Source organism: Quercus suber, unplaced genomic scaffold (genome assembly GCF_002906115.3).
Source record: "Quercus suber isolate HL8 unplaced genomic scaffold, Cork oak 2.0 scaffold_994, whole genome shotgun sequence".
Lineage (NCBI taxonomy): Eukaryota > Viridiplantae > Streptophyta > Magnoliopsida > Fagales > Fagaceae > Quercus > Quercus suber.
In genome coordinates this window covers 39,459-55,237 of record NW_027070409.1, presented here as the reverse complement: position 1 = coordinate 55,237, position 15,779 = coordinate 39,459, and the positions used below count along the sequence as shown (strand labels likewise).

At 35.6% G+C, this 15,779-nt stretch overlaps 2 protein-coding genes and 1 non-coding gene across 3 annotated transcripts; all 3 read right to left on the bottom strand.

The window, feature by feature from the left end:
* Positions 1-51: 51 nt before the first annotated feature.
* Positions 52-9,648, bottom strand: LOC111995974 (protein NEDD1). The gene is made up of 10 exons (XM_065768769.1): positions 9,165-9,648; positions 8,830-8,942; positions 6,933-7,193; positions 6,728-6,832; positions 6,044-6,109; positions 5,673-5,894; positions 3,183-3,761; positions 1,189-1,815; positions 725-901; positions 52-647 (listed from the first exon to the last, which is right to left on the bottom strand). The coding sequence occupies exons 1-10, from the start codon at positions 9,319-9,321 to the stop codon at positions 540-542; spliced, it is 2,415 nt and encodes an 804-aa protein (XP_065624841.1). The 5' UTR covers positions 9,322-9,648; the 3' UTR covers positions 52-539.
* Positions 9,649-10,937: 1,289 nt separating this feature from the next.
* On the bottom strand, positions 10,938-15,471 carry LOC111995972 (serine/threonine-protein phosphatase PP1 isozyme 4). Its single transcript, XM_065768766.1, is given in 6 exon segments — positions 10,938-11,380; positions 12,552-12,716; positions 12,719-12,773; positions 12,898-13,418; positions 13,421-13,453; positions 15,160-15,471. Coding segments are annotated over 5 exon segments (924 nt in total). The 5' UTR covers positions 15,362-15,471; the 3' UTR covers positions 10,938-11,380; positions 12,552-12,603.
* Positions 11,963-12,109, bottom strand: LOC111995983 (small nucleolar RNA snoR135). The gene has a single exon (XR_002881174.1). It is a non-coding gene; the product is annotated as a small nucleolar RNA snoR135 (small nucleolar RNA).
* Positions 15,472-15,779: the final 308 nt, after the last annotated feature.

Below are 15,779 nucleotides of genomic sequence, written 5' to 3'. Positions count from 1 at the left end.
TTTACAACAGCCAACACCATCTACTTAAATGTTCAAACGCCAATCAAAATGTGATTTAATTAAGAGGCTCGATCATATTAAGAGTTTGATTTATAATTCAACAATCAAATTTGACAGAACCAAATGAGAGCTCACTATTTCTATTCAAAGCCTTCATATCTTCCACTAAAAAAGAATAAAAATCTTCATACCAACTAAAACTAATATCACATAATCTTGATAGAAGCCATTCAAGTGCTTCTATTCGTTAGCTGAAATATACATCTCTGTACATCTTCAGAAACCCTAGCTCAAAAATGCAAGCAAATTTTCCCTATTTTCTTTTGATTTTTTTTTTTTCCACTTCCTTTTCCTTTTTTACTGACGCCACAATTCCACTTCACTACTATTGCTGAGAATAGCAATCCTAGTACACCACTAAAACAAAAGGCCACAACTGGAGGGTGAATTATGGAGATGAAACAACAGACAGACCCCGAATACTTCCAAAAGAATTAAGGGAAAATAAAAACCACAAATAATGCAATCTTCGCCCATGCTTACAGCAATTGCCGGAGCTGCTGGTTTTCTTTCCGGAGTGATTTAACTTCTTTCATTAATTCCGCTTGGTTTTCCAAAATTGAGCTCATTACACTTGACATTTCCATCTGCCCAATAATTCCAGAAATTAATTTGAGGAAAGAACAAAAAACCAAGGAAACCAAGAAGTTAATACCGTGTTTACCTCCTGCATATGAAATTGTCTTAGAATTTCAATATGAAGGTTCCTCATATCTTCGTGTATGGATTTCTGAAAGGAATCAAGAGTTTCATCAAGAGTGCGTTGAAAAAGCTGTAGTGTAAAGGAGGATCCCTGCTGTGCATCTGGTTGCTGGGCCTTTTGGGGTTGTGAGATTACTCCCTATCACACAAATTGCAAATCAATGAACCACCATAATCTAATAAAAGCAGAAACAAAACTACTTTCATAAATGTTTGTGATGTTTGTCAGCACCATTTTGCACTTTTAATGACAGCACACAATCAACACCACCCATATCAACTGAGACCCACAGGTCACAGTTTCTTTATGCAAACCACAACGGTGAAGAGATTAGGAAAACAAAAGCATATAGACAATCAGTCGATGCTTGCACTCTTCTATAAAAGCATAAACAAACATTTATCTAATGCATATGAAATTCATACATTCATTGATGGAAGAATTCCTGGTTCTGAAGCAGCCACTGTATCGGATTTTGCCAACAAGTTATTCAAAAGTTCTTCCCTGGTTTCAGCTCCTGTTTTCTTCAATTTTGGAGAAACTACTGAAAGAGATGTGCCGTCACTGAAGGAAGACGCTGTGCTTATTCTCTCTGCGTAAGTAGAATATCTTCGAGGCAGGGTTGAAGATGCTGGCCCTGGCAAATCAAGGTTAGTCTGTCCGGTGATGCCTTTTGTACCAAGGGACAGAGATGTGGAACTAGAGGTTAAGTGTTCTGGAAATCCAAATGATGTCTCCTGATTTGAAGAGACATCTTTGGCGCGAAAATTCGCATAACCAAAGTTTGAGTTTGTCAAGGAGCTAATACTCGTCTGACTTGTTGACGAGGACAGATCTTGTAATCCACTAAACATTGACCCTCCTGATGACTGGCTGCCAGAGGCCAAGGTCCCAAAACGAGATGGCAAAGGAACTGGCTGACGTAGGTGAGTATATTTATCAGACAATCTCTCACCACCCCAAGCTTCCGGAGGAGTGATAGAGGAGTCTTCACTTTTTGAAGATGGACTAGGAGTTGAACCCAAAATTGTAAAGGAAGATCGGGTGTCATCCTGCACAAAGTGATAAAAGAAAAATCACCATTAAATATATTCAATTTACAGATGCATAGAGGATTTGCACAGACCAAGGTCCTTCATTTTTTTCATAAGTAACCAAATTTGATTGAGAAAGAGGAGATACTTAATGCACACAGTATGTATTCACAAAATAATCCTAAAAGATTACAAGCTCTAATCACAACATACAAAAAGAGACAAAAACAATAAAGTCTATAACAGAATTTAAATCAACAGTGCATTTGGACTAGGAGTTGAACCCAAAATTGTAAAGGAAGATCGGGTGTCATCCTGCACAAAGTGATAAAAGAAAAATCACCATTAAATATATTCAATTTACAGATGCATAGAGGATTTGCACAGACCAAGGTCCTTCATTTTTTTCATAAGTAACCAAATTTGATTGAGAAAGAGGAGATACTTAATGCACACAGTATGTATTCACAAAATAATCCTAAAAGATTACAAGCTCTAATCACAACATACAAAAAGAGACAAAAACAATAAAGTCTATAACAGAATTTAAATCAACAGTGCATGTAGTTTGGAACCACTCAAAAAACAGGATGTGCTCATAACACAAGTTTATTGAGGCAATACGGCAATACCTATGGCAAAACAAGTTTATTGGGAAAATTAAACTCAGCAAAAGAATATATGAGAAATCCTGGAAATGAAAAGAAAAAATAGATAGCCTCTATATTTAATTAAGTATCACTTTACAGTTTCATGGTTCAACATTTGTCAAATGAGATTATTGTCCAAAAATCATACTCATAGGAATTTCAATTGTTTACTCAAAAGCAGGAAAGTAGAAACCAAAACCAGTTAATAATGCAGACAAAATCTTACAACTCTCCTCTGAAAGGCTTTTAAGTTTTAGGGCATTGCAGAATAAGAGACAACTGAACAAAGTGATCTTAGTGAATTTAATTCACAGTCCAAAGCATAAAGCTTTTTTTAACAAAAATAATTTCTTTACTTCACACAAGTTTGTAATGATAAGCGCTGATGAAAGAGACAGTATAAAATTAAAGGGCATGAGCATGTACATCAAGATTCATGCTTCAAACTCTACATTAAAATTCAAAAGTTCAATATATTTTTACTATCTTGTGCAGTGCAGAGGATTTTTATTAGTAAGCTACAGACCTAATGGGGAGTCTTGAACCCATGACATCACCCTCCATCCCATTATTATGGGAGGATTTTTATTAGTAAGCTACAGACCTAATGGGGGGTCTTGAACCCATGACATCACCCTCCATCCCATTATTATGGGAGGAGGAAGTGCCAGTTTTTCTATAGGTGTTCGTGCAGTGCAGTCATCCAATGGAACTAAGCTAAAAGGAGTATCAGACCTGTTTGGAAGTTGAGCTGGATTTCCAATCAAATATTGGATGGTCATTGCCACTATCATCTGCAATAGGGAATCTCCTGGTGGATGAAGGAAACAACAGTGATGGAGGCCTCTTATCTACAAGTAGATGATCCTTCTTGGTTCCTTCATGGTCATCCCACAGCTTGTCAAGTGAGGGTGTTATTGGCTGAACATCCACAAGAGGGGAAAACACTTCCATATCATCCTTGAAGTTATAACTAGAACGAGGAGCTTGTAATCTTGCCAATGTACCACCTGCCCTTAAATGGCTTCGATGTGGTGTTTCCTCTATGGTAGATGTATGGAGTGTGCTAGATGCAAATGCACTGCTGGATGCTGTAAGTGAAGATGCTTCCATGGAGGCACCCAATCGGCCCAAATTTCGAGAACTGGATACTACTGTAGATAGAGAAAGGCTCGATGAAGTCACAGAAGGAAGTGGGTCAGGCATAAGAATTGAGTCTTCAACAGCATTTCCTACAAGAGCAGTCTCAGTAGTGCAATTACTTTCATTTACGATAACATGTTTTGATCTCTGCCAGCATAAACTTGTAACAGCCTGAAAAACACTTGAAATGATTAGTATAAACTATAAATGAAGATTAAGAACATTAAGGTTTATGAAGCACAAATCTCTGAACTGAATAATTTATGTCATTGATGTGAACAATTTAAAAAGGAAAACACCCCTTTTCTTGTTTCTTAGAGGCAAAACTCTTGAATGGCCACCGACCAAGTGGATACAATTTTCCTGGGAAATGCATTCCTATCATAAACTTTTATTTTTTGGGATAAATAACGAAATTTCATAAATCAAAAGCCCCAAGTACACTGGGAGTGTACATGGAAAGGGATACATCAAGATCGAAAATTACAATGATCAAGCATAACAAAAAGATTAAAGCAAGAAAAAGAAGAGAAAACAGAACACCAAGCAAAACAAGAGTGGAGGAGGAGAGATTTAATCTCAAGTATCGACCGTTCCGTTCCCTCAAAGCATCTACTATTCCTTTCCCGCCAAAGACACCATAACACACAATGTGGGATAGTCCGCCATAGGTCTATATAACTATAATAGTTTTACCTAACATTAGCTTCCAATTAGTTTACTTTGAATTAAAAGGCATTACACATCTGCTTATGATTATGAAGTACAGCATAAGTAGGATGTGCATAATTCCCTACCTCTCAAAAGCCTAAGCACGACATCAAATAAATTTATGAATATAAAAGGCAGTCTATTGTAATTCATGATGTACCAATGTTGGGACTAAAGATATTGTTCAATGAGTCCAAATCTTCTGTCTTACTTTTCCTGCTCCACTCTATACTCCACCAATAAATACTTGTCATGTGTTTACCTAATTAATTAAATACTATCATTATTGACTTATTAATACTACAATTATTAATTAATAATAGTATTTAATTAATTAGATGAACATGTGGCAAGTATTTATTGGTGGAGTATAAAGTGGAGCAGGAAAAGTGGGATAGAAGATTTGGACTCATTGAACAAATATCTTTAGTCCCAACATTGTACATCATGAATTACAATAGACTGCCTTTTATATTNGTATTTATTGGTGGAGTATAAAGTGGAGCAGGAAAAGTGGGATAGAAGATTTGGACTCTTGTTCAATTGGATTTAAAATAGAACAGCATGCTGGATCTTCATTTCTGACATTTAATGATTTAAACAAATTATTTGTATGCATAGAGCTTTAGGAGATCAACTATGAATGAAGATAAAAAGGTGTAAAGCATCACCATGGTCTAAAAGTAAGAACACAATCACTCCTACAAATCAAAATAAATAATACAGACTTGGTCCTTATATATTGAAATTAAAAACACTTCATGTTCATGATGATGAACACAAAGACTCCAAAAAATTTACAAAGCAAAGCTAAGAAGCTGAAAAATGGTACAGTCCCATGATGTATTTATGGCTCTAAAGGAGCTGTATGAGATGAAAATGTAACTCAATTAAGCAGTATAATTTACCATAAAGTTTCAATTTCAATCTTTTAAATTATCAAAATTATGAGTTCTATTTATTTTCCTTACAACTACAAATGACAAAACATTGGTGGAAAATCTCAAAATGGTAATTGTGCATGAATCATGCCTCTTTAATAGAAGCAGTTTATTGGACGTTTATCTCCCCTTTATCACCTGACTATGTCATGATGATGACAGGCACAATAGGTGATTGGGAACTTGGAAGGGCCTTATAAAAACTTTTCAAACATTTACAAGACTAGATATAAACTTCCTAAAAACAGCGTTACAGAGAAAAGAAGAATTTTAGTACACTAAGCCAATGTTGGACAAAAGCTACTCTGAACAGAAAAGAAACTTGTCAGCAGAAAGCAACATAATGTGCTTATATAGAAAAAATTGCAAGAACATGACAACTTGTGAAAACCAGAAATGAAGACACAATAAATGAGGAAAGGAAATGTACCTCTGAACTACTATAAGCATGGAGAACTACAAAGGGCTGTGGTTTTCCACGGACATCATAGAACACCACCCGACCATTACTTGTTCCAGCTGCAAGAGTCCAGCCATCATCTCTAAAAGCCAATGACGAGAAAGGTGCCTCATAGGGAATGCAAGATGAGGGCCTTCTAGACCCTGAGTCATACGTGTATAACTTTTTATCCAGACCAGCACTAGCAATTATCTGTCATGAGAAAAAATATGGTATGGCAGAATGCTTAACTATATAGACAGATATTCTGACCCTGAAAAAATATTCACAATTTCATGGCATAAAACAAAACTACATTCATATATATATATATAAACATAACAGGGCCATAAAAATGAAACCTTATCATTGGACGGTGAAAAGCTAACACCAGCTGTTGGAGCCGAGTGCTGCTTCAACCAAGAAACCTGCAAAAAGAAAAAGAAAGAGGGTCCAATTAATGGCTATGGCATCATTTGCAAACCTAATTTAATCACAAAACTAATGGAAAGAAGAAAAAAGTTATAAAATATTCTCTCTTTTAAATAACGTAGAACATCATTCCACTATGATGGAATCATTCACCACTTCCAACCTTTTGTTTTCTTTCCTGATTGGTTCAGATTGTTTCTCATCGATAAGAAAAGGTTCTTGAAAAACTCATCTGCACACTGTTTCTGGGACATGATTTGAAGATGAATTTTCAAAACAGTGAGCCTATTTTTTTTTAGTGGGCTCCACAGGTTTTGTTTTTAATTGCTAGAAAAAATGTTTAAAAATATCTGCCAAGGAAGCTAGTAATTTCTTTATATATCTAGATGTTGCTCTGCAAATATGTGCAGTAAACCATAATGCCATTCATCTAAAAAAGGCACAGAAAATGCAGTGCAATAACAGTTAAAACAGGGATTTTTGGGAATCAAAGCAGCAGCATAACTATGACTTTATTCAGTTTATTGAATACAAAATTTTAAAGAAGCATACAACTTGCTCAGTGATACTGAGTTTTTGTTGTTTTAAACATGAATCAGTAACATACTGCAAACCTTTGGATTGCGACCTGTCGTATCCCATAAATGTACGGTCCCATCATCACCAGCAGTAACCAAAAGGTGTCGGCTAATCCGGGAATAATCAAGCACTCTCAATACCTGATCTTACAATCCCAAACACAAACAATTAGCTTGAAAACCAGAACTCAAAACCATAAACACCTGAACAACAGCACCAAGATGCAACAAATCAAAGAACCTGTTCATTGGGATCCTTGAGTTCAGCAGCCCTGGCACCTGATGCAAGGTTGTGAAGTATGAGATCCCCACTAAGACTTATAGAAGCCAAGTGTTCATCCTTGCAGTTGTATATTGCACCCGTTATTGTATTGGTATGACCTCTCAGCCATTTAATACATCGTTTCCTCTGCAAATCCCATATTCTTACAACTTGACCACTTCCACCAGAACATATGTATCTGGATACCTTATTGCTGAAGCTGATAGCCGTTATAGACTCCTGCAAAATTATATAAAAAATAATTATAATAATAATAATCAACCACAACCATAAAACTAAACCAAGAAAATTCATTATCTTGGGTGTACAGATTAAGTTTCAATGATGACCATCAAGGACTCACCACAGTGAATGATTCTTGTATGGGTGCAAATCAATAAGATTTTCACCACATACAAGCAAATACAAAAGGAAACATACACATAGACACACATAAACACACACAGATCACAATCAATAGATCATCTTCTATAATGATACAAGAGTTCAGCACCCTAATTTCTCTCCACCAGGTGCTACATTAGTTGATTCATCCATCAAACCATCTTGTAACACTCATCCTAGAAATTATACACGGCAGTCTTACATATACAAAAGCTTCATGTGTCTACTTTAATTCCAGAAAGCATGGAGGTCCCCACCCACAAGTATAACATAAGTTGCTTACATTTTTGGTTATTGAATAAAGGATTGATGGAGTTTCTATAAATTCCTTTTGTTTCATTTCCTGAATGAAATTTTCAGAAGTTTTGTCGAGGATTTAATTTTTCAACGTCTAGACCTTGTATGCACACACATCACAACAACAACCAAGCCTTAGTCCCAAAATGTTGACATTAGCTAAGAATCTTTAACATACTAGTCAAGGTCGGCTACATGCATTCTTTTCTGCCATTCTATTCTATCTTAAGTCATACTCTATGTTATTTTAATTGACAGGTATTATATTCTTAATTGACATGTCCTTTTTACTACTTCTAATCATCTTATTGTAGGTCTTCCTCTACCTTTTTTTGCTCCCCTAACTTTAATCAACTCACTCTTTCTTAGTGGTGCACTAATTGCTATCCTCTAAACATGACCAGACTATCTCAAGCGACTCTCCTTCATCTTTTCATCAATAGGGACCTCCCTATTTTAAAGCAATTTTTCTCATTTCAAATCCTATCTTTCCCTGTACATCTATTTAACCATCTTAACATTCTCATTTAAAATACACACACATGGGAGATACAAACATTCTTAATTGCTCTTCCAAGAGACCTCATCAGTTAAATGAACCTAGAACCCTTAATAACACCAACGCTATGCAAGGTATCCAATCACTCCACACTATTTCTTGAAAAAAATATCCTTCATGTCTGGTTTTCAAATCTTAATTATTTATCTTAGGTCATAAAATTTACATTGACAATTGAACAGCTACTACATTTCATTCTCAAGCATATTTCAACTTATTCAAACACAAACATATACACATCCACATATCTACTTGCACATGCTCTTGAATACTAGTCCTATATATCCCAAGCACAAATCAAACTGAATGGACCTCCAATTCTGAACCTACTAGTATCTACAGCATTTTAGTTCAGAAGTTTTACATCAATAATTGAACAGCTTTTACCTTTTATTATCAAGCATAATTCAACTTATTCAAACACAAACATATACGCATACACATACACATATCTCCTAACACACGCAATGTGCATTTGAATACTAGTCCTATTCCTATATATCCCAATCCCAAGCAGAAAGCAAACTGAATGGAACAGCAATTCTTAACCTAATAATATCTTCAGCATTTTAACACTGCAAGAGTCTACTACTTCACCGAAAACACTAGAATTACCTCAATGTTGTCTCCACTATCAGCTCCGGCCACCGGAATAGTCCCCAAGCTCTGCCCATTCTTACGCCACAACGAGATCTTCTTATCATCTCCAGCACTCGCCACAACCAAATCTGCAAACAATCACATACCACCAAAATTGATCAAACAACTCATAGCTCTAATTTTTCTCTCCGCCACCACTTAATAGTAAACCTAAAAACAAATTCTCAAAACTCAAAAAACACTTCCATCCATTTTCTCAGCCACCAAACAAACCCTAACAAATCAATCATCGATGAAATGCAATTTCAAAAGAGAGAGAGAGAGAGAGAGAGAGAGAGAGAGAGACTGACTGGTGTGGTTCCACTTGACTGAATTCACTAAGCAACCAGGAGAGGGAGTGTAGGTCAAAGCGCAAGGATCGCCGGCTTTCACCGAAACATCGAAGAGCTTCACAGTGTCTCCTCCGCTTGCCGCCAATAACGCCATTGCTGGATCCGATAAATTCATCGTTTCCTTTTTTTCTTTTCTTTTTCTCTCTTTTACGCTTTCTCCGCGAACTTTACTAAAATAAAAAGCACCACCTAACTCTAAAATTTTCCCAGGAAAATCAATTCAGCAATAGAAATAGTAAATCAACGCATTTTATTTTGATTATAATTCAAATTCAATGGAAATGGAATTTCCTTCGTTTCGTTTTTTCAAACATCTTTTCGTTTTTTTTTTTTGGGATTTGGTTTTCCCTGAGAAACCCTACATGAGAGAGAAAGAGAGAGAGAGGTTGGGCCGTTGGGACGAAAATTTAAAATGAGAGAGCGCCTTTATGCTTAAGGAGCCCAGCTTTCCTTTTATCTTTTTCTTTTCTTTTTTTTCTTTTTTTTTTGGTTTTTGAAAAGGAAAATTGTAATCATAATGTTGACAACAAACTTGGGCCTAGTCATCGGTTGCAAACAATAAAATGATCTTTTGCTTAATTTACCACTTTTGCGTGTTAATATTTGCCTTAAAATGCATTTCCTTTCAAAATTTTCAATCTGCTTTAGTAAAAATTACTATCTACGAAAAAAGTAAAAAAGTGTGTTTTTTCATTTTTGGAATTGGATTTATGAAAGTGGTATTGAACTATGATGGGATTCGTTGCCAAATCTAAGCTTTGTGGATCTCATTTCGTTAATTGAAATTGATAATAATAATAATGCTTTCATTAAAAACAAAATTGGTAATAATATTTTCCCACTAAATTTTAAAATTACACAGGTGACTTTATTGAAAATATATAATCTTCCTGAAAGAAAATTGGAAAACAAATAGTGTAAAAAAAATCATAACTATTATTTTTCTTCTCTAAGCAATAGCCCTGGACCATTCGCTTCAGAATGGAGACGTCTTGTCATGTCTTTTTGGCATCATTTGCTCAATACTTTGCTTTACAAAGGATTTTCTTTTCTTTTTTTTTTTTTCTCTTTTGAGAAGGAATTTTTTATTATTATTTTGGTTCATAACATTACAAAATTTTTATTTTAACCTTTATATTTTATTTTATTTACATATTGCACATGTTATCCATTTTCGTTAATAATCTAATGATACTTGATATCACGGAAAACATGTTCTAATGGGTGACACTTATCTGACAAAGTTAACAGCTAAATTAATGACAGAAATAAAATCATATTATATGAGTGATATGTCTTAACGAAAATAATTTATTTCACTTATCAGTCAATTCTTAAAAAATAATAAAATATAACCCGAAACCCTATGACTGAAAATGTGCTTTAAGCTAAAAATAGTGTCACTCATGTTGGATCATAATACAAAAATACCAGCTCTATAACATTCGCTAGACCTGGCCCGTCGTAGCTGATCTGGTTGAAGCATAGCAAAGGCATAAAGCTGCTTTGAAATTAGATGATTGACAGAACTAGAACTGGGAATATTGTGTATAAGAGCTGCCTTTGGCAATGCTCAGCCAGACCAAAATGGCAAGAATCACAACATTCCTGCTGCAGCAAAATCAAAATGCCAACATGAGAGAGATTAACCAGGTGGCACTCACACCCAAGTGGCAACAATCATGGATGGCCGACAAGACCACGTCCATAAATAAAAATCACACTTTGGAATACAATAATAAACAGCCACCACTCACATATTACTACCTCTTCAACATCAAAATAAGCCTAAAATATTTTTAAACAAGAAAAAAAAAACCTAAAATATTTGAGATAAACAGCTCACAATGGTTCAGCAAACCCCGTGCGAAATGTAAATGAGACAATTTCTGTTGCCCACAATGGAAAGCACAACTATGAATTACCCAATCAAATATATGTACACATTGTGTCAGTCACAGATGATGAGGTAATGAGAAAGGTAAACCAGCAAAATAAAAAATTCCCGCCTTGTGCCCTCCACACTAGTCCCAAGACCTAACTTCCTCCTCCCCAACTCACATGACTTGTTATAGCACAACAGATGGCACTTGCATCTCCTTGAGTTAGAGGGAATCTACGATACTGGAAATCTTCAATTTCAGCCAATTCACCATGAAAAAAGAGGAAGACCTCTGCATGAAAATGAATAAACAGATAAATGAAGGAGATGTGGCAATAGTTGAGAAACAGATTTGATGTGATTATTGAATGTTTGACTGTTGAACCTTTAATTTACTAAATGCAGAGAGACAACAAGCAATAAGATACAAGTCACACGTATAATGTATTTAGAATGCAGATCAACATCTCAGAGACCATAACCAGTACCAACAGTACACATAATCATATCAAATGGCTCTTTCCCCTATGTGTTTTGACTCAAAGATGAGATTATTGATGCTAATGATTGTACCAGTGTTGTCAATCAACTAAGGGTTCATCAAAACTCATAAAAGGTATGGGTCAGGTAAGATTAATTTCCAAGTTCAAGAAAGTTATTTGTCCTGCACACTCAGTTGTTTTCTCAATGACTCATAAACAAAGTACATTATGTGGTATTAGCCACCCAACTTGTCTTGCCCCATCCAAACAATTTTACTTTCAAACAAAGATACATTCTATAATTTAAAGTGGCAATAAAAAAGGTTGAAATTGAACAGAAACAAGAAAGAAATAGTAATTTTTTTTATAAATACTGTAGAAAGAATAAAAAACAATGTGGGGAAGATGATTGTTGATAATATCAATGGTTAAGATGAAACACAACTGCCCACCTTCCCCAGATCAATGTTGCAGGGAACTCTTTCGGAAACATAGTGCACTTATTGTAGCACAACGCCGATACACACAATCCCTGCTTTAACTAACAAAACCTTTGTGTTTATTTATGTACAGATTAAGATTAAACAGACATTGAAACAAAAACAATAACACAAGAAGGAGACAATATTTGATAACTATGTTTTCTCAAAAATCTCTCTTTATAAGAAATCAAACTGAGAAAAGACACTTTCTCTTAATAACAACTCTGTACCCACTGTTTGATATTTTCAGGGCTTTAGATGGATACTAAAGTATTTGTAAGTTAACCAACCAACTTGATTCCCCCAACCACACCACCACCAAAAAAAAAAAAAAAAAGCCTCCAACTCTTCTGCATGAGAAATAACAAGATAACAAATGTAAAATATAATTTATACAATTGAGACACACGCCCACACATCCTCATGCTCCTATGCCTGGAGGTGTGCAACACACATCATTATTAGTAAATAAGGGAAGGAAGCAATAAATAAGACTGACCTTGGTTAAGATGAAGGAGCAGTATATAGCTACCATCACATTTTGTTTGACATCATGAACTTTGTTTTTTCTCTGCTGGCTTAAGAATCTGGAAAGAGCACATCAAATCTTCATCTACAATCATCATTGCACCAGCATTATCAAATTCACCACAGTAGTTGGGGCGGAAAATATCGTAACAAGTTGCCTGTCAGCAAAGAATTCATACCCATCCTCCACAACCTATACCAAAGATAATTATTCAGGTATCCAAACTCCAGAATGAGCAGAACAGGAGGGAAATTATTATTTAAAAAAACGGGGGGGGGGGGGGGGTGGGGGGAAGAAGAAGAGCAAAGTCAGTGACCTGATGGGCACGACAGACAAGGTCCAAATCATGCTTTGTTAAGAACTCTGTCACCTTATCAGGCCCAAAGGTGTATGAGACTCCTCTGTCATTCATTCCCCATCCTTTAACATCTCTACCAGGATCAGACCAGAGCAAATCACACAGCAACCCAGTGTCCGGAACAGCAGTTGGACGACTTAATTTCATTTGATCCAAGTTTGTCAGATCGGGTGAAAGGCCACCATGCATGCACAATATTTTGTCATCTATAAGAGCTGCTACAGGAAGGCAGTTAAAACAGTCTGTAAAGGCTTTCCAAAGTCTCACATTGAATCGCCGCTTACATTCATCATAAAATCCATATATCCGATTAATAGAAGCACATTCATGATTTCCTCTTAGAAGAAAGAAATTCTCTGGATATTTAATCTTATAGGCAAGCAAGAGGCATATTGTTTCCAAACTCTGCTTGCCACGATCCACATAGTCCCCTAAAAATAGATAATTTGCATTAGGAGGAAAACCCCCATATTCAAAAGCCTTAATAAATCACTGTATTGTCCATGAATGTCACCTGAAAATAGAAAGAAGAAATTCACAAGGTATGATTCAAATCCACAAAATTAGGACAGTTATGTCATTAAAATGAATAATCATAATTGCCTCTTGAGCATGAGCTCTAGAGCAGATTAGTCCTTTTTTTAAAAATGGCACCCTCGTGTGGTTTTGAACCCACAACTTCAACCTATACATTGATCTTAAAAGAAGAAGATGTGCGCCAAAATAACTCTTAGTCCTCTTGGATTTGTTAAAAATGTCAAATATAGCCCAAACCCCGCTCTACTCATTAAGTTAAATAGGGATAATTTTTTTTTTTTTTGATAAGTAAAAAAAGAGGGTTAAATTCTGATAAAGGAATCAGCTTGTCCTAATCCTTCTATTGTTGACAACCACAGCATAACAAGGATCTCTTTTCACAACGGCTTACTACCTAAGCATCCATGCTGCCGTTCACCAAAGTTCCTTCAGAAACTCATTAATAAACATGGCCACATTAGATGAGGTGTCAATAGACATGGACTCGTTTTTTTGATAGGTAATATAAGAATTATTATTGATGAAAATGGAAAAAGAAACATACAATGTGTTCATGAGTATGAACACAGCAAAGCACAAAACAGAACACCACAGAAAACAATCAAGAGACTAAACTAAGAGAAGAAAAAAACTGAACAATTAAGTCAATAGACATGGACTCTAATGACTTATGAAGCCCTTGCACCCCCTACCCCAAAAAATACAAACAAGACAAAGGTCCATGGTCCTTCGTCACCCAATTTCCAACATACTTATTAAGATGTTAGATTATCAAGGTTGTTCAACTCATGGAAATAATCATAATCTCCTACAAGAAAGTAGAGTAGTAGACAAACCACAATTTTTTCACCCACGCGTATTTCCACACATGTTTTCAAACACATGTTTTCAGTTTTTAAGTGCACGTACCAAACATCCCCAAAAACATTCTATGAGCCCGTCTAGTTGTGTGTTAGCAAGTTTTTAGGGAAAAAAAAACCCCAATTCACTATTCATGCTTTATAAGTCCAGAACTTTAGAAGTACTATTCAGTGAAGTTTACCAAACACTCAAAACACAAAAGAGCTTTTCAGTTAAAGCTCTACTTCTTACATGGCACTATCTTGAGCATAGAGTAAGATATATATTCATGTTGCACAGCAGTACCAAGCATCAACACACACAAAAGTGATCACTGCCAATTCACACCATATGACAACACAACACAAAGCCAAAAAAGCCCATTCAAAATCCTCTTTTTTCTTATCAGTAAGTTACTCACACTTGGTAGATTTTGAACTCACGATCTCACCCTCCACCCATTCTTATGGAAGAATGAAAGAACTACAAAACCTATAAAAAAAATTATTCACCATCCATACATATTTCTTTACTCCTAAAAGCCAAAACAAAAAACAAAAAACAAAAAAAAAAAACCTAATCTAAGAGCCTATCAGCTAATTTACCTACAACAACCAAGATTTTCTATCATTCATACATGTCTTTTTTTAACTATTTTTACTGGTGTTATTTTAACTCAGCTTCAAACGGTCCCACTTGTGTCGGTAAATAGCAAAAACTAATAAACAAATTATATTCAAACTTTAAAGTGGCTCTACTCGCTCTAAAAAGTTAATAGACTGCATTATAAAATTCAATTAAAAAAAAAAAAATAGCAGTAGTAGTAGAAGTAGAAGACAATACCGCAAATCTTGATAGGGGCAGAGAGTTCGAGAAGATTAGGCTGTTGAAGAAAGATGTCTCTGGAAGCACCACAAAGCTGCTTGATCTCATTCTCCGATAGCTGAACTTGCTTACCCGGTCTCGCTGATCGGACCTCCGTCAGCCGTCTGATTATATCATCCACTACGACAAGGTCCATCGTAACCTGACCTTGCGCCGCCATTGGATTTTTTTTCAGATCCTCCCCCTCCCCCCTCCCCCCTTGGAACGGCTAAGATTTCCGGAAACCCTAGAGAGGGGGTGGGTTTGGTGTGGTTTGGTTGGTACTTGGTACTTTTGAAAAAAAAAAAAAAAAATTCTCTCTCTCTCTCTCTCTGTGTTTGAGACTTTATTTATTTTTGTGTTGTGGTCTATTTTGGTGAGTTTGTAATAAAAAGTATTTTCTCGGGAAAGAAGAGTGGGAAAAAGGATAGGAAATGAAATGACAGATTCTGTTTTTTATTAATTTATTTATTTAGGCTTTTTGAGAGGGAGAGATGGAAGTGTCAAACACAAAAACATTGAAGATAGAGACGGCTGCTAAAGTCATATGGAGCGGTACTATAATTCGTTTGATTAATATCTGTGGACTGAAATTGAAA

Excerpts from the sequence above, each read along its gene's own strand:
- LOC111995974 (XM_065768769.1), bottom strand. The coding sequence starts at position 9,321 with ATGAATTTATCGGATCCAGCAATGGCGTTATTGGCGGCAAGCGGAGGA. Across the intron at positions 8,943-9,164 it reads AGTCAAGTGGAACCACACCA|ATTTGGTTGTGGCGAGTGCT; the intron begins GTCAGTCTCTCT and ends GATTGTTTGCAG. Across the intron at positions 7,194-8,829 it reads ATAGTGGAGACAACATTGAG|GAGTCTATAACGGCTATCAG; the intron begins GTAATTCTAGTG and ends ATAATTTTGCAG.